The sequence below is a fragment of the Mastigoproctus giganteus genome, chromosome 3, assembly GCF_048544385.1.
Source record: "Mastigoproctus giganteus isolate SK-2022 chromosome 3, ASM4854438v1, whole genome shotgun sequence".
Taxonomy (NCBI): Eukaryota; Metazoa; Arthropoda; class Arachnida; order Uropygi; family Thelyphonidae; genus Mastigoproctus; species Mastigoproctus giganteus.
In genome coordinates this window covers 10,180,247-10,205,238 of record NC_143577.1, presented here as the reverse complement: position 1 = coordinate 10,205,238, position 24,992 = coordinate 10,180,247, and the positions used below count along the sequence as shown (strand labels likewise).

At 37.1% G+C, this 24,992-nt stretch overlaps 1 protein-coding gene across 1 annotated transcript in view; it reads right to left on the bottom strand.

The window, feature by feature from the left end:
• Window positions 1–24,992, bottom strand: part of LOC150087661 (mitoguardin-like) — a 90,255-nt gene that overhangs the window by 48,200 nt on the left and 17,063 nt on the right. Inside the window, exons 3-4 of the mRNA XM_090369853.1 lie at window positions 22,141–22,239; window positions 1,346–1,480 (exon numbers count right to left, since the gene is read on the bottom strand). Coding sequence (XP_090225979.1) covers window positions 1,346–1,480; window positions 22,141–22,239 — 234 coding nt within the window. The remainder of the gene's footprint in view (window positions 1–1,345; window positions 1,481–22,140; window positions 22,240–24,992) is intronic.

The window sequence follows — 24,992 nt, the reverse complement described above, 5'->3', positions numbered from 1 at the left end:
AGGTAATTAGTCTTTTTCTTCAAAAAGCAACAACAAGCAAACTGATATAAATTTATACAGCACAAAAATAATGTAATCATATGGACACACCACTGTGTGTCCAAGTTAAGAAATGGGCATTTTGAGCACCTGCTTGCTGGCTGAGTCCTTAAGTTAACTGGAGGAATAAAATGCCTCCATTGATCTCTTTGCATGTTCATTCATTGGTTTTACTTTTAAATTTAAACAACTTTTACTGACACATTACAAGATTTTCCAATTTTACTTCTTTCCTTTGATTTGTAACAAACTCAAAAGGAATTTTAAATGAAAGTACTAATGCTGAATGTCCGTTAAATCGAATGTAAAGGGGGGGGGGGGCACTTTTTATTGTTCTTGATGTAAAAAAAAGATTTAATACAATATACAGTACTGCACAATATAAAATCATGTTGCAATTTGGCCTTTGATTCACGGATATCAGAAACTTTTTTTATGCCGTAAATTTCACAAACACGTGCTACTGAGACGCCTTGTTTTAATTTTTCAATTAGCTCTCATTTCTGTACCACATTTAAGTTTACCCACTTTCTTTTAACTCCTCTATCACTTGATGCCATTTTAAGTTGTAACGATTGCAAAATTATTTAATAAATAAAGCCACAATTCAGGAATCAAAGAAACACTCTGTATACAACCTGACCGCAGAATAGCTTGAGGCAGAGTGAAACCAAAACAAAGCAAGTCAGTACACTGCAGTTTAGTGTCCTGATTCACGTTCAGCTCGCAAGTCACTGCCTGCTCTTATCTGTTACCTGGGAAAACAGCTATTTGAACACGTTTTCAGAAAGAATAAAAAACAATTTTAGGACTAAATTTTTGTGAATTTGATTATAAAAATAAAAGTAGGTAATTATCAAAATAATAATGGAAATAGGTAATTATTATTAATTAAAAATTAATAATAACACTAAAGTTTTGTATAACCTAAAAAAAATAATATGGTCGAGATTAATATGTACATTACTGGTCCATTAAATCCGGTCCATTAAATCTGAAATCCATTATATCAGGGTTCACTAAATCGAGGGTTTACTGAAGTGAAATTATAGCAGTTAATAATGCAATTATAGTAAAATAACAATAAAAGTAACAATTTTGCTTTTAACAGGAGCTTTAACATGGGTTTTATTCAATTTCAGATATTTTATTATAATTCCCATATAATGCCTCTTACACAAGATTTCACATTTTTGGTAACAGCATAAAGTTTTTATCACAAAATTCTGCTTCAAACAACAGTTATTTTATAAGAAACCTAAGATTTTTTTTTTCAAACATAGAATAATCCAGAGAATTGTCTTACAGTTTCTTTAAATCCACTAGACAACCAGCGATTTTGAACAACAGCAGTGACAGAAAGTGGAGGAGTTTCTAAATCTTCAAAGGCATCAAGCAGAATAAAATCAAACACAACATCATAAAATGAAAGGCACCGTACCTAAAGAGAAAAGCAAAATTTCTTACCTAATGCAATAAAAATTACTGATTAGTCCACTCAAAGCATACAACTAGTTATTTAAGAAAATAAAAAGACATTATTTTATATTCTTAAATTATAGGTGAAAACCTCATACCCTTTTAGTAGGACTGTTAATCTCTCAACGCTCAATCGCAAATGATTATAATATGAACTTACCCCCCGTGCATAGTCATAAATAAATCAAGTTAAAATAGCTATTAATTAAAATAATCGTGCCTTCAACTCATATATCACGTAAAGGGAATTGGAAAGAATTACGGAAAGACGATGGCCACCAACCTCCAAAAAACCAGCCAAAATCACATGCCACCATGAGAATTGAAAAGCAATTGTTGTAAAATTCTAAAAACGAAGAAACAAATAAATTAATTCACACAAATTAAACTTTAAAACCATTTTTTAACTTCTTTTAAGAGACCACCTTATTTGGTTTGTTACCATGTTCACAAGAAGTACAAAAGTGATTAGCAAATGATATCCCCATCTGTTTTGTATAAAATTAACAACACCTGACATGAGATTATTTATATAAACCAATGTACGAATTTCTATTCATGCATGTGCATAAGCGTCCAAGAGTCCAAAATATTATAAGGTCTGCGTATATTAATAGAGTTGACATTTAATCTCATTTCTAATGTTTCGGCAATTAATAATTTAAAAATTCCCGCTGTTTATTAAGAACCTTCGATTCATTAAAAAGGAACACATGTCCATCAGTGATCGGATGAAACGCAAGCTCAGAGGCACCCGTCCTATTTGCCCTAACTGATGCCACATGCTGCTGTATCCTTACCGAAGTAAATTTTGTGTCGAGCCAATATAAGTAGAATTTCAACCACCACAAGAAATATTGTAAACAATATTGTGAGCTTCCATGGTAGGAATTATATATGTCCTATATTTCAATACAGCATGGAGCTTACTCATGGGTTGTGTAACAATCTTAAATTCAGTGTTCTTAAATATGTTAATAAATTGTCTATACCAATGCTGTATATACGGAAATTTAATAAAATGCTTGTGATCCGCCCTATCATTTGTTGTATCCATCTCCATTTTATATTTCGCCTGTTCACTAATCTGCATAATGGTACCTAATAAATAACCACTATTTAAAAATCTTTGTGAGTTCCTCGAGCTCATCCAATAAGGATTTTTGAGTAGAGAAACTGATTAAAAATAATATGAAACTGATTAAAAATAATTTTTAATGAATCAAAGTTTCTTAATAAACAGCAGGAATATTTTAAATTATTAACTGCCGAAACATTAGAAATGAGATTAAATGTTAACTTCTATTAATATATATATATTATTTTTTATGTAAACCCCAAACACGAGAGGTATTAGAACCTATAATACTTGGTACCATGCTTGGGTTGGAGGTTGAGAATACGAAAATGAAAAGTTGATTCAGTGAGTTTGAAGTCTGACAGTAAATCGATGTTGGCAGCACTTGTTTGGACTGTTTTGAGACAGAGAGCGGTAATTATAGAGGCCAATTCAGAAGAACTGTGCGCCCATGGAAATATCTGTAGAAGAGGCATGCAGCAGAAACAGTATGTCTATGAGACTGCAAGTGGAGAGACTCTGTTAGAGATGAATCATTAATTAACCTAACTCTCCAAATAGGTTAGGGGTTGGGGTTGGGTATATTCATAATACAATTTTAAGTATTTTTCACCAACCGTATGTTGAAATGACAAAATAAAATGAAAGCCAAAATTTTGATAACTTTATAATTAAGCTTACGATAAATTACTATTTACAGTGGATAAAACAATTAAAATATCAATAAAATACAATAAAATATACCAGGTTAAAAGCGATAAAATATCTGAAGCTTTCGAAGGCTCCGCCTTCTTTTTCAACAGTACGCTTTCTACTTTACACTTTCTACTTTTTTGGGACCGCAAGTGGCTTGAGAGCTTGCGGATTAGTTCCACTGAGAACAATATTAATAGAGACAGGGGTATGCATATCCATCCCCTCTTTGAGGCAGTGATCCTCAGAGGGGATTAACGATTCCACCTGACGCGCTACCAAGCCACTTCCGGTTCTAAAAGGCACGAGAACAGTGCACGTGCCATCGAATCCCGTGACATGTGCCGTGAACCTGCGGGTATTTAAAGTTGCACTGTAAAGTAGACAGCGTACTGTTGAGAAAGAAGGGCGGAGCTTTCGAAAGCTTCAGATATTTTATCGCTTTTAACTTGGTATATTTTATTGTATTTTATGATATTTTAATTGTTTTATCCACTGCAAATATTAATTTATTGTAAGCTTAATTATAAAGTTATCAAAATTTTGGCTTTCTTTTATTTAGTCATTTCAACATATGATTGGTGAAAAATACTTAAAATTATATTATAATTAACCTAACTGCCCTCTTCTGAACGGAATCAAGAAGCCTGAGAGAGGTTTTGGGGGCACCACCCCAGATGTGGGAACAATATTCCATGGTACAGTGGATTTGCAATTTGTACAGAGCTGTTTGGAAGAAAAGTAATGCGGAGAGTGAAAGAGAAAACCAAGTTTTTTAGATGCAGAGGAAGCAATATTTGTTGCTTATGCCAAGAGAGATTAGAAGTCAGGGTAATCATCAAAGATAAGCAGAGTAGCAGAAGAATTCTTTTTGCAAGATATAAGACAAGACTGAGTTTTAGAAGGATTGAAATTAATTAAGTTGTCTTTGCCCCACTGGAGAATTACCTCGAGATCAGCATTTAAGGAAATGGTAGCAGATTTTCGAGAAGTTGAAACTGATTGAGGATGGCAAGGTTTCTCAAAATGGAAAAATGGAATGCAATGTGCTGTAATCGGCAGAACTATGGATAGATTTCCAGTCAATGAAAGAAGGTCATTAATATACAAGAGGAAAAGAGTGGGAGAAAGAACTGAACCTTGGGGGACACCGGCATTAGTTAAGAAGTTAGAGGGCAGAGAGCCATCTACCATCACCCTCAGTGAGCGATCAGAGAGAAAACTGGATAACCAATTACAAAAAACAATTGCCAAACCTTAAGATAGAAGCTTGTTTAGAATACCTTTATGCCAAACATGATCAAAAGCCTTTGAGATGTCAAGAGCAACTGCTTGTGTTTCACCAAACTTATCCATTGAATTAATCCATAAATGGGTAACATAAGCCAGAATATCACAAGTGGGTCGACACTGATGGAATCCCTACTGGCGATCATTGATCAGATGGAAGGTTTCTAGGCAGTTTAAGAGTTGGAGGATTGATTTCTCCATTACTTTAGAAAGAGTAGATGTAATTGCAATGGCACGATAATTGGATGGGAGGGATTTGTTACCCTTTTTAAGAACTGGCTGGATATGAGCAAATTTCCAAGCAGAAGGAAAAACACTTTTGGTATAAGAAAGTTAAAAAAGGTGGCAAAGAACAGGAGTAAGTTCATAAAGGTTTTGAGAACAAGTGGAGAACCACTTGTTCTCATAGGTTTTGAGAACAAGTGGAGAAATACCACCGGGACCTGGAGCTTTCTTAGCATCAAGATTCGTCAAAATCCTTCTAACATCCTTTTGACAGAAGACCACAGGAAGCATTGAATGGAGCACGTTGGGAATGGTTGGAGGTGTTTTGCGAAGATCATTAATACATGAGTTGGAAGAAAAATGGGATGCTAGCAGGTCAGCTTTATCCTTGGCTGAAGTGACAACAGAACCATCTGGTTTGGACAGAGGTGGGAGCAGAGATGGGCAAAAGTTTCGGCCAATAGCTGGCAAGAGACCAGAATGCTCAGCTACCATTAGGGCAAGAAGCAAGTTTTCTACTCTTAGCCTGTTCAAAATCTAGTTTGGACTGATTAATAACTGCTTTACAATTGTTGCGAGTTTTGGTGTAGGCAGAAAATGAAACTAAAGAATTAGAAACAAGCCAATAACATATGCAACATTCTTCTCTTGAACAGCCTTGGCACATTTATTGGAAAACCAAGGTTTAGATAAAGGACAAGATTTTAAAGTGGTGTGTGGAATAAAGGATTCCATTCCTACACGAATAATTTCACTGACACGATCTGAGCAAACGTTGACATCAGAAGTTTTGAAACAGTAATCCGACCAAGGAAACGAAGAAAAGAAATCTCGCAGGTCATCCCATTTTGCATTCTTGTAATGCCAGACAATACGAGATTTGGAATAGCCATGAGATAAAGGCCCCATTGGAAAAGAGAAAATTACCAAGTTATGATCTGAGGTGCCTTAAGGACCTCTCACTTCGACCATGTACTTAGAACAGTTGTTTGTGAAAAAAAGATAAAGCTGTTGGCTGTATCGTTAGGATTGTCCAGTATTCTTGTAGGTAAATGAACAATCTGTGCAAGGTCATTAGTAATTGCAAAAGCCTCAGCATCTCGACCAGCTGGATCTTTGTGACTAGAAAATGGAAGCCAGCTGGAGCTGTGAATATTAAAATCACCAAGGAAAATTACCTCACTGTTAGGAAAGTTGGACTGGAGAAAGTCAAGTTGCAAAGAGAGCAAGTCAAAGAGCTCCAAGTGATTAGTGGAGTTGGGAGAACGGTAGAGACAACACATGGATTTGACACCTTGAGGTAGAGAGATTTTAAGCCAGAGAAGATCGAAAAGAAGATATTCCAAATTACTAAATCTCTGACAGGGAATATCAGAATGGACATATGCACAAGTAACACCTTTGAGGTGAAAGGAATCATACAGTGAATAATATGGGCAACTGAGATGAGCAGTAGTTGAATCAACCAATAACTGAGATTCTGTCAGAAAAAGTACATTGGGTTTGGCAGACTGCAAGTGGAAATGGACATTGTTGAGATTAGAATTGAGACCACATATATTTGTGAAATGAATTAGGAAGTGTTTGGGAGGTTTAAATTTTTTGCAGAGAAGCTTACACTATTAGTTTGACAATTCGTGGAGTATTCAATAGTAAGAACAAGTTGGTGGGACATGCTGTATGAAGTAATGAAATTTTTGGATATGGTAAGAACATACCCAGATCCTTGACATAATGTGGCCTCGACAATGCCCCCTAGCATACACACTACTCTGATTCCCTCCAGTCAATATCTGGCAGAGTAACAGTTGCAAGATTATACACTAGCTGATCCGGAAGACTCCTAGAGAGTTACCAATAGGTTCGGTCCAGTGTACTAACTAGTGGCCGGCCTGCGAACACCGTTTTAGAGCTGTACCCACGAAATGTAAGGAATATTGGATCTCGCCACAATGTTCAACATAACGTCAAAAGTCATCAATCATACTGCATGATGGAAGATATGGGGAAGGATTGACCAGAACTTAGCTCTAGAGACTAAACATGGGTTCCACCACTTCAAGCCTCCAATAAGCAAAGTGGTGGTATTGCACCGGTTGATGAGAGTCATCTACCACCTAGTACTGCCTGGTAACATAGAGGGGTGCCCACACCACACCTCGACCCCTGCTTACGTTGGTTCACACCTGGGTGGTCACCCACAGTGTGCTTGTGCATGGAGCCTATACGCAGACCTTATAATATTTCGGACTCGTGGATGCTTTCGCACATGCATGAATAGAAATTCATACATTGGCTTATATAAATAATCTTGTGTCAGGTGTCATTAATTTTATATAAAACATGGGGGGGATATCATTCACGAATCACTTTTGTACTTCTTGTGAACATTGTAATAAACCGAATAAAGTGGTCTCTTAAAAGAAGTTAAAAAATGGTTTTAAAGTTTAATTAATGTGTGAATTAATTTATTTGTTTTGTCGTTTTTAGAATTTTAATTGCTTTTCAATTCTCATGGTGGCATGTGATGTTGGTTGGTTTTTTGAAGGTTGGTGGCCAATGTCTTTCCGTAATTCTTTCCAATTCCCTTGATGTGATATGAGAGTTGAAAGCATGATTATTTTAATTAATAGCTATTTTAACTTGATTTATTTATGACTATGCATGGGGGGGTAAGTTCAAATTATAATCATTCGCGATTGTGTTGAGAGATTAACTACTAAAAAGGTATGAGGTTTTCACCTATAATTTAAGACTATTATAATAATAGGACGTATTGGGCTTCATCGCCCCTTTTGATTTGAATTGTTTTATATATATAGTAGTGGACAAAAAAACTGCATCACCTTAAAAAAAGTAACATTTGTAGTAAAACGTATAAGATATTGTTTGATTACCGCCATTTTGTTTGTTGCAAAGCAAAGGTATTGTGTCATATAATGCTTCTATTGCATCAGTCGTTTCTATAAATATGGCATTGGAAGGTATACACACTCATTAATTTCCTGTTTTGTGGAGGTGTAAGCATGGCTCCATATGTTCAAAAGCGTGGTTGGTTGGTGGAACAGACTTCCATCCCTTGTCGTGGAAGTTGATAGCCTAAATAAGTTTAAGGCTCAGCTGGACAGGTATTTCGAACAAACAGAGGGGTGAAGTGGAAGTGGTTATTTTTTATTTTTGGCTGATGCTGCATAAGCTTGCTTTCTTGCATCAAATGCCTCTACTAATGCTAATGCTAAGTGTAAAGTGTAGTGTTCATTGTCTAACGGCCCCAGGGGTTCCCCCATCTCCGTGTTGTGTACTGTGTTTGTGAAACACAGAACACTGTGAAGGCCAGAGATTTTAAAAAGTGTAAGGTATATGTTTATGTTGTGTAGTGTCATGTTGTGTCGTTCCTCTGACCTTTTAGCCATTGGGCCCCTAGTGGGGACCCCCGTTGCCCACACTTAGCCCCGAGGAGGCAGGTCAGGCATAGAGGGATTGCATTAGAAGTAAGTACTCTGGCAGGCCCCGCCACCTAATTTCCTAAGATTTCAGTGGCAAGGGCCTAAAAAATAAATAAAAAAATAAAAAAGATAAAAAATAAATAAAAAATAAAAAAGATAAAAAATAAATAAAAAGATAAAAAAGATAGAAAATAAAAATAAATAGAATAAAAAAGATAAAAAATAAATAAAATAAAAAAGATAAAATAATAATAATAATAAAAATGGTAATAATAATAAAAAATAAATAAAGTAAAAAAATAAAAGAAAAAATAAATAAAAAATAAAAAAGTAATAATAATAATAATAAAAAAATAATAATAAATATATAAAGTAAAAAAAAAATAAATAGAAATAATAAAAAAACAAAATGCATATTTAGTTAGAGTAAGGGTGAAGACTGAGGAAGGGGGGACAGATAGAAATGTGGGAATGATAGAGAAGGCAACCCCAGAAAGGTCAGTGGGGACTGGCCCCACCAGGAGAAAAAAGGGGGTGGAAGGGAGGGGGGATTAAAGTGAACCAAGTTAGGGTACCCAGTTCGGAATGCTAGTTGGCCAAGAAAAGCAGTTGACATCTAATGGCACGCCGGTGGGGTGTGTCTTTATCTAGGAGATTGTCTTATTGGTCACATCCGTGAGAGTCACGTCCAGAAGTATACGAACCTTTTGTCTTTCTTAGATTGTCTTAATTTGTGGGTTGTCTCTATTCAAAGGTAGTTACTTGGCAGTTATCTTTGGTGGGTGACATCTTTGGAGAATGTATGGTAGTTCACACCAATGATGGTAATGCTGGTCAAGTTTAGCTGCTTTGTTCCAGTACCATCAGGGTCCCTGGGTTCATTTAGTAGAGGGTTATCACGTTGCTGCGATTAGTTGTCTTCTCCTCAAGAAAAGCTGCTGTGCATAGTTGGCGAGAGCTTGATACTCTTCCTTAGTATCCAGTAGGTGGTTTTCTTTGCCTTTTGGTATATAAGTCAGCTTTTAATAAGCTGGCAGCAGAGGTCATCGTAGAGGGGGGGGGTACTCATGCATGAGGTGATCCCAGTCCTCATTTCCTCCACATGTATATGGCATGTTGGGTCCTCTTCTAGGCCAAAGGTTGTTAGTTTTGCCTTTAATGAACCATGGCCAGTAAGCAAATACATAGCATACAGGCCTGGAGAAAACCATATTGAAGATTTTGGATAGACTCTGCTAACATCTGGGATGAATCTCCTGGTGATTTCCCCCTTGGTTGAATTTGTCCAGCGGTCCTGCCACACTCGCTGCATGTGTGCTTGAAGTCTCCTCTTCTCATATTTTTGGTTGTTGGTAAGATTCAGCTCGAATCCCAAGCAGGTCTGAGACACGTCCTTAGAAAGATGACACAAAATTCCAGTTCTCACCACCTCCAAGTCGAGGGGGAGGGCCCCCACCAGGACCTGGAGGGCGTGAGTACTCACAGTGCAGCAGGCATGAGAGATGGAGAGCAGGACCGTGCATTGAGTGGAATCCAGGATTCGTCTGTTTACTGCAGTCGTAGCCTTGCCAAACCAAATTCCGGCTGCATACATAATCACAGGGATGAAGATAGCCTTGTAATACAACGAGAGGGTTCGATTGATGAGACCCCAGTCCCGACGGGATATCCTAGCAACCATGGCAGTATAGTTTCTTACTTTGGTTCTGATGTATTTGAGATGAGCTTGGAAGGAGAGTTTTCTATCTAGTACTATGCCAAGATATTTCAGTTGCTCTGACAACTTTATGGTCTTGTCTTCAAAAAGGCCTCTAAGGTTGGGAGAGTACATATCCAGAATTTAAAACAAATACACCAACCGTTTAATTAAAATGGTTTAATACCAGAAACTAAAATGAACCAAACGATATTACACTGTAAAATGATATATGCAAGATTTACAAAATAAATATATACGATGAAACTTTAATATACAATAAAATAAATAAAATATTTAAAATACAATAAAGCTAAAAGCGATAAAACATTGACTGAAGCTTTCGGAGGCTTCCGCCTCCTTTCTCAACAACAATGATGTTAAATCAACACATCCTTAAATAACAGGCTAACGGCACACGTGGTTGACCAGGCGCATACTCAATACTTCTTCCATACGATCCAGAACCGGAAGCGGCTCGGGAGCGTGGAAATATAAAACGCTCGTCTTTTGCCAGGACCACAGCTTCTAGTAGGGGGTGAAATCGAACACCCCTGTCCCTATTCATATTATTGTTCTCAGACGAGTCTATCCACAAACTCTCTAGCCACTTACGGTCCCAGAACCTATGCGCCCGGTCAAGGATGACAGCATTCATGGTCTTGTTTCCAATTTATGGTCTTGTTTCCAATTTTAATCTGTGGTGGTCTTGTAATACAGAGAGTTCCTTTAAGAAGCAGAGAGTTTGTTTTTGATGGTGATATGGTCAAGCAGTGTGTTTTTGTCCAGTCTTGGAGGATTTGGAGTGCATGGTTTGCCACAGTCTCAAGCTGGGCCCTGGAATTTGCAGCCACCATCAGGATGAGATCATCAGCAAAGACTTGTGAATGAACCTCCCTTTCAAGGCATAGAAATTCGTCCATCACCATGTTCCATAAGGTCGGCCCAGGACCGAGCCCTGGGGGGGGGCAGTCACAGTGTATCCTTCTTGTGAGTTTCTGATACGGTGCATTTACTGTGATCACCCTATTTGAGAGGTAGCTTTTCATGATATTGAACAAATTGTCCGGTACATTTGCTTGCCTGAGTCTGCGGAGGATGCTTGGCCACCAAAGGGTGTCGAACGCTCCCGCGAAATCAATTGTAATCATCAGGAAGTATTTCCTGTCTGCTTGGCAGGCCTCAGTGAGCAGTGCCTGTAGAGCATCAACCGTGGAATGCCCTGGTCTGAAACCATATTGGTTTGGTGATACTAGGTTTGCTTTCTCATAGTGGCTTTGGATCCTCCATACATGGAGGAGATGCTCTAGGAGCTTGCTGCATACGGACAATAGGGCTATGGGCCTGTATGAACTTAGTAGATGTGGTGGTTTTGAAATATTTTTAAGGATCAGTTTCATATTTGCAACCTTCCAGTCATCCGGGAAGGTGCTAGTGTGTAGGCAGAGATTGAATAGGTGCAGCAATAGCTCTGGGGCAAGCTCCACAACCTTCTTCACAATCTCAGGCTTGAACAAGTCAGGCCCCGGACATTTTTTCCCTCTGATAAGAGCTGCTGCGGCTAGGAGTTCTTCCTGTGTGAACTGCGGTTCAACTTGTCCAGTCCAATAGGTTTCATTTTCTCTGCAGATCTCATGCTGGTCAGTTGTTGTTGTTGGATTAATGTTTGGATGAAAAATGTTGTTTAAGATATTTGAGACTGAGTCCCTACAGTTGGTGGTTAGGTTTCCCTGTGGGGTTTCCGTAGCGGTGTTCACTTCCCTCCCGGGAGTTTGTGGTGATTTTGTACACCCCCCCCCACAAGGGTCAGAATGTCCCATGTAAGAGACAAGTTGCTCCCAGGATTGCTACTTTGATTTCTTTATTCTTTCCGTATACGCGTTTCTTGCTGTTCAATATACCTGTTTAAGTTCTTCGACCTTCGCATCAGGCCAAGATCTTCTTGCCCTTTGGAACGCTTTCTGCTTGTACCTCCTTTCTTATCCTTCGAAGCTCCTCATTCCACCAGGGCACAGCTCCCGGAGAAGGTTTTTTCCTTTTAATTGTGGCAATGCAGACTTGTGTTAATAGGGTGGTAATCTCTTTTTGAAGAAGGTTTGGATTTTGAGTTTGCCTGAGTTTCTGCTGCTCCATATGTTCAGTTGACACCAAGAAAAAAAAAAAAAGTGTGGCTGTTGCTCTGTCCCAGGAAGAGCTTTCTACATGAAGTATCGCTGATAAATTAGGCTGCCACCAGTCAACAGTATCCCGGGTGCTGAAATTAAAGCGTGAAACTGGTATGTAAAGAGAAAACCTGGATCAGACCATAAGAAAGTGACTATGCCTACCCAAGATTGATATTTGAAATGGCTATGCCTTCATAATCGCCATGCTCCTGATCTAAAACTGGACTTTGGAGGGCCTCCGGTGTTGAAACAAGGGCACGAACTATCCAAAGACTGCTTTCAGAATGTGGTCTGAATGCCTATCAGCCTAAGAAGAAGCCTTTGTTGACCCAACAAATGAGGAAGAAGGGACTTGCTTGGGCTAAAACACGTTTCATGGACAAAAGAGCAATGGGACAGAGTCATCTTTTCTGACGAATCGAAATTCAACCTGCATGGCTCGGATGGGAAGTGATATGTCAGAAGACGAAAATCAGAGGCATACCATCCTGACTTCATAACACCGACTGTAAAGTTCCCCGCCAATCAGATGGTCTGGAGATGCATAAGAAGCAAAGAGGTTGGGCAAATTAAGTTTATTAAGTGAATGGTGAATGCAGAAACCTACATTGCTATCTTGAAGGAATACATGAACCCCGTTATTAGGGATCACCATACAGACATCCAAAACTGCCTTTTTCAACAGGACTCCGCACCTTATCACACAGCAAAAATTGGCAAGTTTTATGCTATTCAGATTTAATGATGACTTTGTCTTCTTGTCTCACAAGGCTTAAAACATACTAACACCAATGTTTTCTCTCGTTTTTCTCCTTTAAGGTGCAGTCATACCTCAGAAATGCTGGCATTACAGTGTTGGACTGGCCCAGCAACAGTTCAGATTTGAACCCTACTGAAAACTGCTGGTATATAATGTTGTATAAAATTGTTCAGAAGAAGCCAACAAGTAAGATTCAGCTGCAGGAGAGCATTGTGAGAGTGTGGTACCACGAAATTGGGCGACTGTATATCCAGAAGTTGATTAACTGTATGCCAGATCGTTGCAAGGCTGTAATTGCAGCTCAAGCAGGAACAACCAAATATTGGCGACTTATTTTGCTGATTTACAGTACATAATACTATTATGTTAACTTGTCATTTCAGTTTGTACATGTAAATGCAATAAAATGTATGTTTGGTTGTCATGATTTCTCATATTTCCATTAATTACGCATTTTACCCTTTGGGAAGATATTTATGGCAATTAAGTATATCAGGCGGAGTCTTTTTATTGGATTTCATTCACAGAGATATATATCCCATCTAACAAATGCATTTTGAACATTTCTGCAACCCACAATGCAGCGCAAAACACATTTGCAAAATTCACAAGTGATGCAGTTTTTTTGTCCACACTGTGTATATATAATTTTTATAGGGCTATTGAATGTTTTGCAGTATGGATAATTTTTAAAATATGGTCAATTTTTATTTCAAATACAAATTGCAATCCCAAACTATCTGGCATCAATTTGAAACCTTCTGTTGTAGAAACAAAAACATACTTTGGACGTTTTGTTGTGGGTGGGGATACTCCTTACGTTTACCTATAAAAACTGCCTTCATTCCCCTTCATGCTGTGGTCTAGGATGTCATGTGAGGGCATCCTAGCCCACAGAATAGTATGACTTCGCTCTTAGTGTTTATTCGTTGGTTTTAGTTTGTGCTGGAGAGGTACACTGGCACCAAAGAAGCTGGAGATTGTGTTTACAACTGACAATAAGGAGAAAAACAAATTAAGAAGTTTAAATAATGAGGGAATTTGACATTTCAATGGCTACCCTATCCACTTATGTAAGGAATTAACCAGGCACAAAATCTGCAGCAGAGACAGTACTCACACAAATGAAAATGAATGCAAAGTCTATAATAATACCCCTTGAAAGAGGATATTTATGAGTGGTTTTGAGGCAAGGGCAAACAACCTGCCAACTAATGGTTCACTGTTGAAAGAGAAGGCTGACAAATTAGCATGCAAGATGGGATTTCACCACAGATGCTAAAACAGATGTTTACAGCATATGAACACCTGAGGTTTAAGTATTGCTTCTATCAGTTGTGAAGTGTTACCTGTCAATATCAACTAATGGGCATGTTGATCTGGCCTGAAGCCAAAATTCTAGTTCATCCCAAATGTATTCAATGGTATTAAGGCTGGGGCTCTGAGCAACCCAGTGAAGCTTCTGCATGCCCTAGTCCACAAACTAAGTCACTACAGGCTGTACAGTGCATTCTATGCACTGTTATACACAGTGCCATATTCCATAGGATGGACTGTTATGCTGAAAGAGAAATGGGCTGTCACCAGGCTTCTGCAACATACTGTTATTGCACTATGTTATTCACTGTTTCATGAACAACAGCCAATGGGAAAATAATAATTCTTTTTCAGATATCCACCACACCCAAATGCTGCCATCAGACTGGAAAGCTGTGTACCATTATTCATCACTCCATAATCCAGCTTTCTGATATTCCAGGGACCAATTACAATGGGCTATGCCCTGTGTTCAGAAAAGTCAACTGCATGCTGTGATGTCTGGTTTGTATGCTACAGCTCTTTTATAAAATCCAGTGCCACACAGATTCCAAAGTACTGTCTTTGTACTAATACAGAGGTCCCCAATGCCCTTAGTGTCTCAATAATATTTTTCATGGGCACCCTTAGGCCAGAAAAAATACTTAACAGTTCCATTTATTAGGTAGTTAGGTTCAAATAACTTAATAAGTAATGTTGAAACTGTGATAATGTTTAAACTGTGAACTACCTCGAGCTAGACACGTATGGTATCTTATGTTATGTAGGACGGCACCTGAATGTCAATTCAACTCCACCTTTGTACGCTGTGATGATTACAGAGCATTGCAAAAGGCCAGAAATGTGTGTAATATTATGTTTGTGAAGTGCGTGTGTGTGTGTTGTGTTGATTAGTTGTTTCTTGGTCATTTTGTCACCAGGCAGGCGATCACCTGGTAAGCCTACCCAGTGTCCATCTACACCATGGGGGAGGTAGGCCATAACTATGCATGTATTGCAGCTGCCCTCAGAACCCTCTGGTTTACCAGCTCTTACTGCCCTAATATCAGAGCAAAAATAAATAAAATAATATATATATATATATATATATATATATATATATATATATATATATATATATAATGTATGGTTTGTAAAATAAATAAAGTGTCTGTGAAAATGGCAATGAAAAGTACACATGGTGCCTGAACTAAGAGAAGTTTAAGGGATAGTCAAAAGTGGAAGTGAAGTAGTGGTTAAACAGGTGAAAGGATTTGAAAAACCTAGTACAAAAATGAACTGGGACTGAAGAAGCAAGCAATATACAAAAAAAATATACAAAAAATAAAAAAATAATAAATAACAAAGAAATAAATAAGCAAATAACACTGTATTCAGATAGGAAGAGCAATTTTAGCAAGAGGTCAAATCAGGGGATGGCAAATATGCAAAATTTGAGTATAGTGAATGAAAATATGATACACAGCCAGGAAATCCATCAGGGGACTACTCCTGACCATGTATCAAGCACAGTGTTTCCAAACTTGATTAGAAAAAGGGGGGAAGCAAATATGCAGCCTTTATCATAATACTAATAGACAAGGTAGTCCCCTATGCAGTGTAAAAATTAACTTAATAACGTCTGTTTTTTTGTAAATACAAATAGTGTGATATATATATATATATATATATATATATAAAGCATCCATAATATTACTGAGTTTAGGTTGTAAAGATGTAAAATTATAGTTAAAGTGTAATATATAGAACACCCAATTAATGCCATCAAACGATCGAACATTACATCGGACGTTATGTATATACTAAATAGATACGTTATAGTGTAAAGTTAATATCTTTAAAGTTTGAAAATCCATATAGCCATAGTCCTGCCATATCTCCAGTATACATGAAAACCAAAATATAAATCATATTAAGTAAATTAATAAAATAATAAAATAATAAGCCCAACACAGGAAAATTATTTTGCAAGGAAGCAAAAATTTTAATAATTACTCAGTTGTGCTTATAATGTGGTAGCGATCGGTCGGGCTAAATATCATCCAGCCTGTATCATTTATAAATTGTTGTTATGTATTACGGTACGACGCTTGTTGTTTTGGCATTCTAGACTTACATTTGTCTCAAATCTTACGTTAATGTTATACTAAATTATTCCACATTTCCACTATTATATTATTTTGGCTTTAGTATACAGGCAGATGATAACAGAAACCGATGGCTCAGTCTAGCATGGGTTGGTTATTTTGTAAGGGTTTAGCCCTCGACAAAGTTCCTTGCAAAATAATTTTCCTGTGTTGGGCTTATTATTTTATTATTTTATTAATTTACTTAATATGATTTATATTTTGGTTTTCATGTATACTGGAGATATGGCAGGACTATGGCTATATGGATTTTCAAACTTTAAAGATATTAACTTTACACTATAACGTATCTATTTAGTATATATATATATATATATATATATATATATATATTATAAAAAAATAAAATAAAATAATAAATAAAAAAAATAAGTAAGTAAATAATAAAAACTAAATAATAAAATAATAAAATACCATCCCTCGGGCAGCACTGGTTTGGGCTGCCCGAGGGATGGGATTTTATTTTATTTTTATTTGCTGGTACCCTGTACCAGCAAAAAAATAAATAAATAAAAATAAAAAATAGTGCCTTTATATATATATATATATCTAATCCCACACTGGTCAAAGGCCAGTGCCAGCAGGGGTCTCCAGTAGGAAGGCTAGGAGGTATTCCATAGCTGAGTGAGAAGGCATCTTCGGCGATCAAAAGCATGACGAGCAAATTCTTGCAGGGACTGGAAATTTTCTCTAGTGCTCAGGAAGTCCGACTCATTTCTGGGGACAATGACACTAGTGGAGAGAAGAAGGTTCTGTCAAAGATTGATTGATTTTGATTTTAGTGGCGTAAAAACGACTACAGTTAAACTGTGCCAAGAAAATCTGTCGAAGATCTGGATATTGGTGGCAGTGGTATAAAATATGTTCCCAGTCTTCTGGGGTACCACAAGAACAGGGAGGTGATTCAGCAAGATTGAAAGTTGCAAGTTTGGCATTAAGGGAGCTATGGCCAGAGAGTAAGTAGAGAGTGTACAGACCAAGATGAAACCATTTCTGAGTGGATTCTAACTGACATTAAGGATGAACTTTAAAGTAACAAGACCCTAGAGGTAGCGGACCATCTGTCTTGTCAATGCTGCATCAAAGTATTCCAACAGCATGTTTTCTCTGCCTTGGGATCCACAGTGACAGTGTGCCTAATGTAGAAGCACAGGCCTCAGCATGTTAAGGACCTGCAAGGCAGGAGTAGACACAGTCCTACAGGTCCTGCACATTGCTAAAAGCATTTTTAGCAATGTACGTTGAATGTTATGAAGTTTAGTCAGGACTGAACATGCCAGAACCAGGCGGCCATGCCACAGAAACAAATTGCTAGAACTAGAGAGCAAGAATTAAGACTCCAAGACTGTTTAGAGAGACGCAGAAGTGAGAAGGTAAGTTTTTTGACTTTCTCTGAGAGATGTTCTAAGTGTTTAGTAAATGTAAGTTTAATATCAATGATAAGACCAAGAAATTTTAGAGAAGAAACCAAAGACAGTGATTTGTTTTGAAGTTTTACAACAGGTGGCCATGAAATATTAAGCGAACCCTTAACTAGCATCTTTTTAGTTTTCGTGGAGGATATGGATAATTTATGGTGGACCATTGAGAGAGATCTGACATGACATGATATGACAGAAAGATCTGACATGGCAGTACTTTCAAGAGAGGCACGAAAATTGCATTGGATCAGCAGGGTGAGATCGTCTGTGTAAGCCAATTTGGAAGTAGAAGGAACAGGTTTAAAGAGCCATTTGTCAAGAATAACAATGTTTCAGATGAGTGGTCCAGGAACAGAGCCCTGAGGACAGCCCCTAGTGACAGAGTGGAAGATGGAATTAGATACAGAAATAATAGAAACTACGATTTTCAAAATAATTTCTTCGAAGGTTATAAAGAGGAAGAGGACAATCGGCAGCACGTAGGCAAGCAAACAAACTAGACCACCATAACAGATCAAAGGCGGAAGAGAAATCAACAAAAATAGCATGAATGTATTTAGAGTTTGCAGAGTTAACTCGAGAAAAGAATTCAACGACTGCTTCTTCAGTGCCTCATCCAGTTCGGAAACCATATTGATCATCTGATACAAGTTAGTGAAAAGAGAAGTGTCTTATAGCAATCAATCTTTCAAGTGTTTTGGCCAAATGCGATAACAAAGCAATAGGATGAAAGGCTTTGCCATTGTTTAAAGGTTTAGGAATTAGTTTAAGAAGAGCTGTCTTCCACATAAGTCACCCCTCCCTGGTGTCAATGAGAATGATGGATGAATGGAGGGGGGGGGAGTACAAAAAAGTTGTAAAATGTAAAAACTATAAAATGTAAAAAAAATAAATAAATAAAAATAATAATAATAAAAAAATAATTAAAAAAATTTAAAAAATAAAATAAAATGGTGTGTGAGCAAATAATATAAATTGCATGTTCTATTCCAACCTCGCCACGCCACCAGATGGTGGCGAGGTTGGAATAGAACATGGAAACCTTATGGACCCCAAGGTCATCCATGCTAATGGCTGTTCCTAGCTGACATGCTATGGAATGCTGTCCTAGGTGGGACACAACCACCAGCACAGCTCAGATGCTGCTGCCATTAGGCCTTCCTAGCCATGCTCCCTTGCGTTATCCTTTGCCTCCACTCCCTGGGCGGGAGGGGGGTTACCCCTGGTCTCCCACTTGCTGTCCCCTCTTTCTGCTGTCGGGGCATGGGCCCGCTCCACTGATTTGGGGGTCATCATCTCTATGGACCCCATATCTGTCTTTCCCTCCTGCCTTGTCTCCCCTCCCCCTCTAATTTACAACTACTAGCATTCAAATAATTGTTAAATTGTTTGAGTCCTACACCCATAAACTTAATGACATCAAATCACAGAACTAGTACTGCTTTTGGCTGACCCTTTTTTTTATTATTTTTTTTTTTTAGATCCTAGCCACTGAAATCTCAGGAAATTAGGTGGCAGGTTGTTGTTATTTGGTTTCTAGGAGCATTAGCACTAAGGCCATATTGCTCCGGGGATGTGCGGTGGTCATTCCCTGACCTTTCTGCATCCTCCGTATTTGGTGGTCACGGGCTCGAACCCTGGTCTAATCAAGAAGTGTGTGCTACGCACTGCTGCTCCTGCCCATCTGGCTACGGAGGCACCTTAGGTGGCAGGACCTGCCAGGATAAATAAAGATAATACTGGTGTACCTGGTCTGCCTCCACAGGAAGGAGTGGGGCAACATTGGGTCCCATTAGGGGCCCAGCAGCCAAATGATCAGAGGAACAATGGTACACAACACTACACATATACAAGATTCATACACCTTTAAACCTCTGGCATTGACAGTGTTCTGTTTCACACCCACAACGTATACTACGCGGAGATGAGTGGAACCCCTGGTGCCGTTTGACACTAAACACAGTCTACTGTACATAATTAATACTCACTTCAGGTACATTGTTGTTAGATGGAGCGGCATCGCTGATTGAAGGCACTGCTAAATCCAACACTTGATTTTCTGTTTGTCTTTTACGCAAGCCTTTGTCATTCTCACACACTCATTGCTACCTCCATCTTTATTTTCTTAGGTTGGCTTGCTCGATACTCTCGACAATGCTCTGTAGTTGACTTTGGCATCGTTGAACGCAAAGGTTATAGCAATGTGGCATTCAGTCCCTTTTGCTACTCAGAAAATGATCGATCTGAAAACATCTAGGCACCTAACAGCAGAATGTAATAAAAATGTGGATTGTAACACATGAATACTTGTATTGTTGCAATCATACTATTGAACAAATGGCTACAATCAAATGGGTAATTAGGCTATTGGCCTAACCTCTTCCAAACGTTTATTCAGTAGAGTAAGCAGCGGGCGTGTGCACTAAAATTGATTCGGTAGAGTAAATAGTGGGCATGAGCATAAAACGTTACATCGTTCATGATTTTGGTTCTAGCTGTTCGATTTTAAAATGGTTCGATTTTAACATCTTTGACGAAAATCAGATTTTCGTCAAAGATGTTTATACATAAAACATCTTTTGTGCGTATAGGGTACACATGTGATTTTTTTTTATTTATTTTTTATTTCAGTAAATATTTTAATAATATATATATATTTTTTTTTCAAGTCTTTAAAAAACCAGAAGGTATATGCTATTCATCTAAAAAAAATCCAGAGTGTATACAGCATATACCCTCCATTACAGCCCTGGTACCAAGGATCTCCAGTCCAAACTTATCCCAGACCACTGTGCTGTCACTGCCAGCCTAATTCTTCTTTATGCAGGTGAGTATGAAAACCTCATGCCAAGTATGCCACCCATACCGGTCCATCTACAGGCAGTTGGAAATGCAATTCATCTGGCCATCAACCAGTTTCCTGTCACACAGTGTACAATAGCTCCACTACTGTACCCAATATAGGTGCATTTACTTATGGCAGGTAATCAGTAAGGGTACTTTTAGTTGTTATTAAGCTGTGATAACCCATCTGTGCTAGGTTGTAATGCATAGTCCATGTTGAAATGGACCATACCTCTGCAATGTAATGCACAGTCAGTTGCTCCACTGTGGCATGAGTGGAGAAACCGATCCAAGATACTTTTCCCCACTGATCTAGTCCCAACAATCATTCCCACTGGAACACATTTGGGTCAAGTCTCCAACTCATTCTTTGTGTGAAATGCTGTAGAGAAACAGTATGCTATTAAGCAGCACAGGGATAGATGCTGCACACAAAATTGCAGTTGTTCCTAAAAAAATATGTGCCACTGATATCAGTGTGTGCATGTCCATTTCATACATATATTTTCTAGTTTAATATTCTTTAAGTTTCCTGTGGTGGCCACTGCCAGCCTATGCCTTCTTTATGCAGGTGAGTGAAGAGAGCCTCGAGCCAAGTATGCCACATGACACAAAATTCTTATTGTTCTATGTATCAGGGAAATTTATATTTTTTAATATTTCAGTATGATATCATACAAGAGGTCATGTTTTTCTGAAATGGTGTACTGTATCATGCTTTTCTTTACATGTTTCATATATTTTTTTTAAAAATGAAAAAGCTTATGGCTAGAAGTACTTCATATAAAGTATTGGAGTAAGTAATATTTTCTGTGAATAATTATGTCAATAAAGGTGAGTGAGTGGGCTAAGAAGTGTAACAGTGCCACTGATACATTAAATTTGAATATCTTCTAACTCAAGGTGAGAAGGAAAGGTTTGATAGTTGAGTGTTTTTTTTTAAATGCATGAATATTAGTTCCTGAACATTTATAGTTTATAATGACAAAGTAGTCTTCAGCATGAAGATTTTAATATAAGCCAGTGATCATATACATCATATCATCTCATCATATACATAATTTCATGGCCTCTAGTTGACCACAGAGTTATACATACATAAAAAAATTAATTAAAAATTCAAAAATGAATTAATTTTAATTCAAAATAAAAAATTAAATTAATTTTAATTTAATTCAAAAATAAGATAATTTTAGGACCCTGAAGGCTAATAAAAAATTTAAGTATTTTGTGTTATTAATTGGCCTATTTTATAATGTATATTAACAGTTTAAAAGGCAGAATAATGTGTAAAACATAATATGCAATGGGAGAAAAGCAATAATTGAAAACTTACAATAAAAATAGAATAAAACTTGTGATAGTGAAAAATTTTTGTGACATGCATGTAAATCAGTGAGTTTTTTTTTTTTTTTTTTTTTTCAATCTAAATTTTTGGAAATCCATATTCAGAAATTATTCAACAAATAAAAGATATAAAAGAAAAAATATTATATATTTCAGTCAAAGTTATTTTTGCACTACAGTAATTGTAACTTACTCCTCTGCTCCTAAGTTCTTCTTCAATTACTGGTGAGTTACTTTGATCACTCACAAACTCCACAATCTCACTGTATGCCAATAAGCAGTCTTTGGGATCCTGTGTAATTATAAAAAAGAAAAAGTAATTATAAAACTAAATAAAATTAAAAACATTAACATAATGCCTTAACAGTATGAAGGTGTTATATAACTAGATAAATCAATTTTTACAATTTTTATAAACATAACAATTTGTAAAAATCTGTTAACGCATATTTTTAACTAATGATCCAGTTAGTCCATGCCATGGGTCTTTCGATATAATCAAGGTTCTGTTATTTCTTAACCAAGAATTAAGGAGTAATGAAATCTTCATTATATAGAGGTGCTAAGGTGAGGAGTTGCAAACCAGTTTTCAGTATGTAAGGGAACTAAGGGGAGCACGATTACATGCAAGTAGTAGCACGTAATGCAATAAAGTAAAAATGATTTAAAGCATAAACAAACTGAGGACCTGTTTCAAAAATATAAAGACACAATAGGAGAGATCCAATGAGAGCCTTGGCAATAAACAGTAGATTTAAAAATACTCTGCAAGGCTTATGGGGGAAAAGTTTCTTGGCTTTGCCTGCCCTAATTATAGAAAAATGAGATAAAACACATATCACATTAGAAACATTAAGGGTCCAGGAAACTGCCATCTGGATTGGGGATACATTGAAAACTTAACATCAAGGTTCCATTTGTATCCTTGAAAGACCTCAATACAGCAACATACATGGAAAGAAATATCAACCAACAAAATCTATTTATGCAGTTATAATCAATGTGTAAGGGTAGTAAAAAGTAAATTTAACCTGTTTATATAATAATGCCAGGAGTGTTGTCAATAAATTGTGAGAATTTTAGCTGCTGGTCAAGTTTTCTAAGGCTAATATTGTAGGACTAACTGAGACTTGGTGCCTTCCTGAAATTGGGAATTTCACTATGGTTATTATATTGTATTCACAAGATAGAAAGAGGCAGAGGGGAAGTGGGACTATACTTTCAAAAGTGAACTGGAAGCAGTCATACCATTAGCAGAGTCTAATCAAGCCCAGGTGAATTTAAAATCAGTATAGTGTGAGCTGTCTAGTGACAATGTAAAGTTTATAGGTGGGATATGCTACAGGCTTAATGACTGAGAGAATATGATAAAAATCTGTTTCAGAAACTTGATTCAACAAGAAAGAGTGAATGCCTTATTACGGGCGAATAACTTATTCCTTCCTGATTTATTTTAAATCCACAGGTTACATTTTTGACCACCCGCCTGGATGACTGGAAGTACAAGAGGCCCAAATATCCTTGACTGGGTACTCAACAAAGGATCGAATATTATCAGGGATTTGACAGTACAGGACCCACTAGCAGGTGCAACCACTGTTATAAAACGGATAATGTCCATAGAAATTTTGGTGCTCAAAAGCAAAGAAAATTTCAATTTTAAGTGTTTGGGAGGTGGATTATAGTGGGTTGAGGACCTTCTTACTATCAATTGGGGTGATAATTCCAGTTCTCTGGACACAAAATGCTCTGTAAAAAATTAAAGTGCATAAGCGGCTTCTACATATTTCCACAAGTATTTTTCAAATTTTAAGTTTTTAAAAAATTTTGCCTTCAGTATAAGCATCTTCAGTTAAAGAAACTCTACAACATTCACATTTCTAAAATTGTTCATTTAATTCAAATTTTTTAACACCTTTTTTCCCTCTAGGCTTAATAATGTACTTCAAAGTTGAGTTCAAAATGTCATCACTGTACTGTTAGAGTGAGATTGTCAGAGTGGTTGTGTACATATCCTACTTCATTTATTCATTAGTCATTTAAGTGTAATAGATTTCACTTGGTATTCAATGAATCTCACAATCTGAGCTCAAACCTTACATGAAGTTAGGTGTCAGTTATTTTGTAATTCTGATTTAGTAATTTGAAGGAACTTTTTAAATAAATTATCCTGGAAGATATGAACATATTTGTTCCAGTGTTAGCACATCACTAAAGAAGGATGCCAAAATGGATGACAAGAGAGTTTAACAGCTCTATAAAACTAAATATACCTATATAGCTCAAGAAAAATGTATGGCACAGTTACAGATTATCATGTAACATTGCCATGCATGAAAACTATAAGCAGAAATCTAACAATACTATTGATTTGATAAGAAAGAAAAACTATCCTTATATAAAAAGGGGATATGAAGTTTTTCTTGTATGATAATGCAAAACGGAAACCATGAAGCATTTATGTTCTCTCCAGGTCCAAAATGATGAAATCAAACAACTCTGCCACGATTCGCAGACTAATTGACTAAGTATTTTGCATTCATTTTTACAAAAGAAAGCACATTTGAACAAGGGGGACAGAGAAAGGGAGTCCAGATTGCAGTATGATAAGATTAGTGATATAATGGTTGCTGAGAAGTATCTATCAGAAATGCTATTATGGTTGAAAGAGAGTAAGGCTGTGGGGTAGATGGAGCAGAGTCCTGCATCTGGTTGGGTAGCAGTAGAAACCTGCCACTTACCAGCAAGTGGGTCAAGGTAACTATTACACATATACAGGATGTCTCAAAAATATTGGTACAAACGTTTAGGGGAGGTAGGTAACATCTAAAGGAATGTGAATCGCAAAAGAAACCATAACCGGAAGCATCACGGGAAAGTAGTAGCAGAGGCACAAGAAGCAGAAATGACACAAGATAGTAATTAATGGCAAACATTTATTTGACATAATATTAACAATGGAGTACGAGATGGATGCATTTCACGATGTTACAACAGATGCTCGAAGGTTCCACCACGAGATGCAATGCATACGTGACACTGACA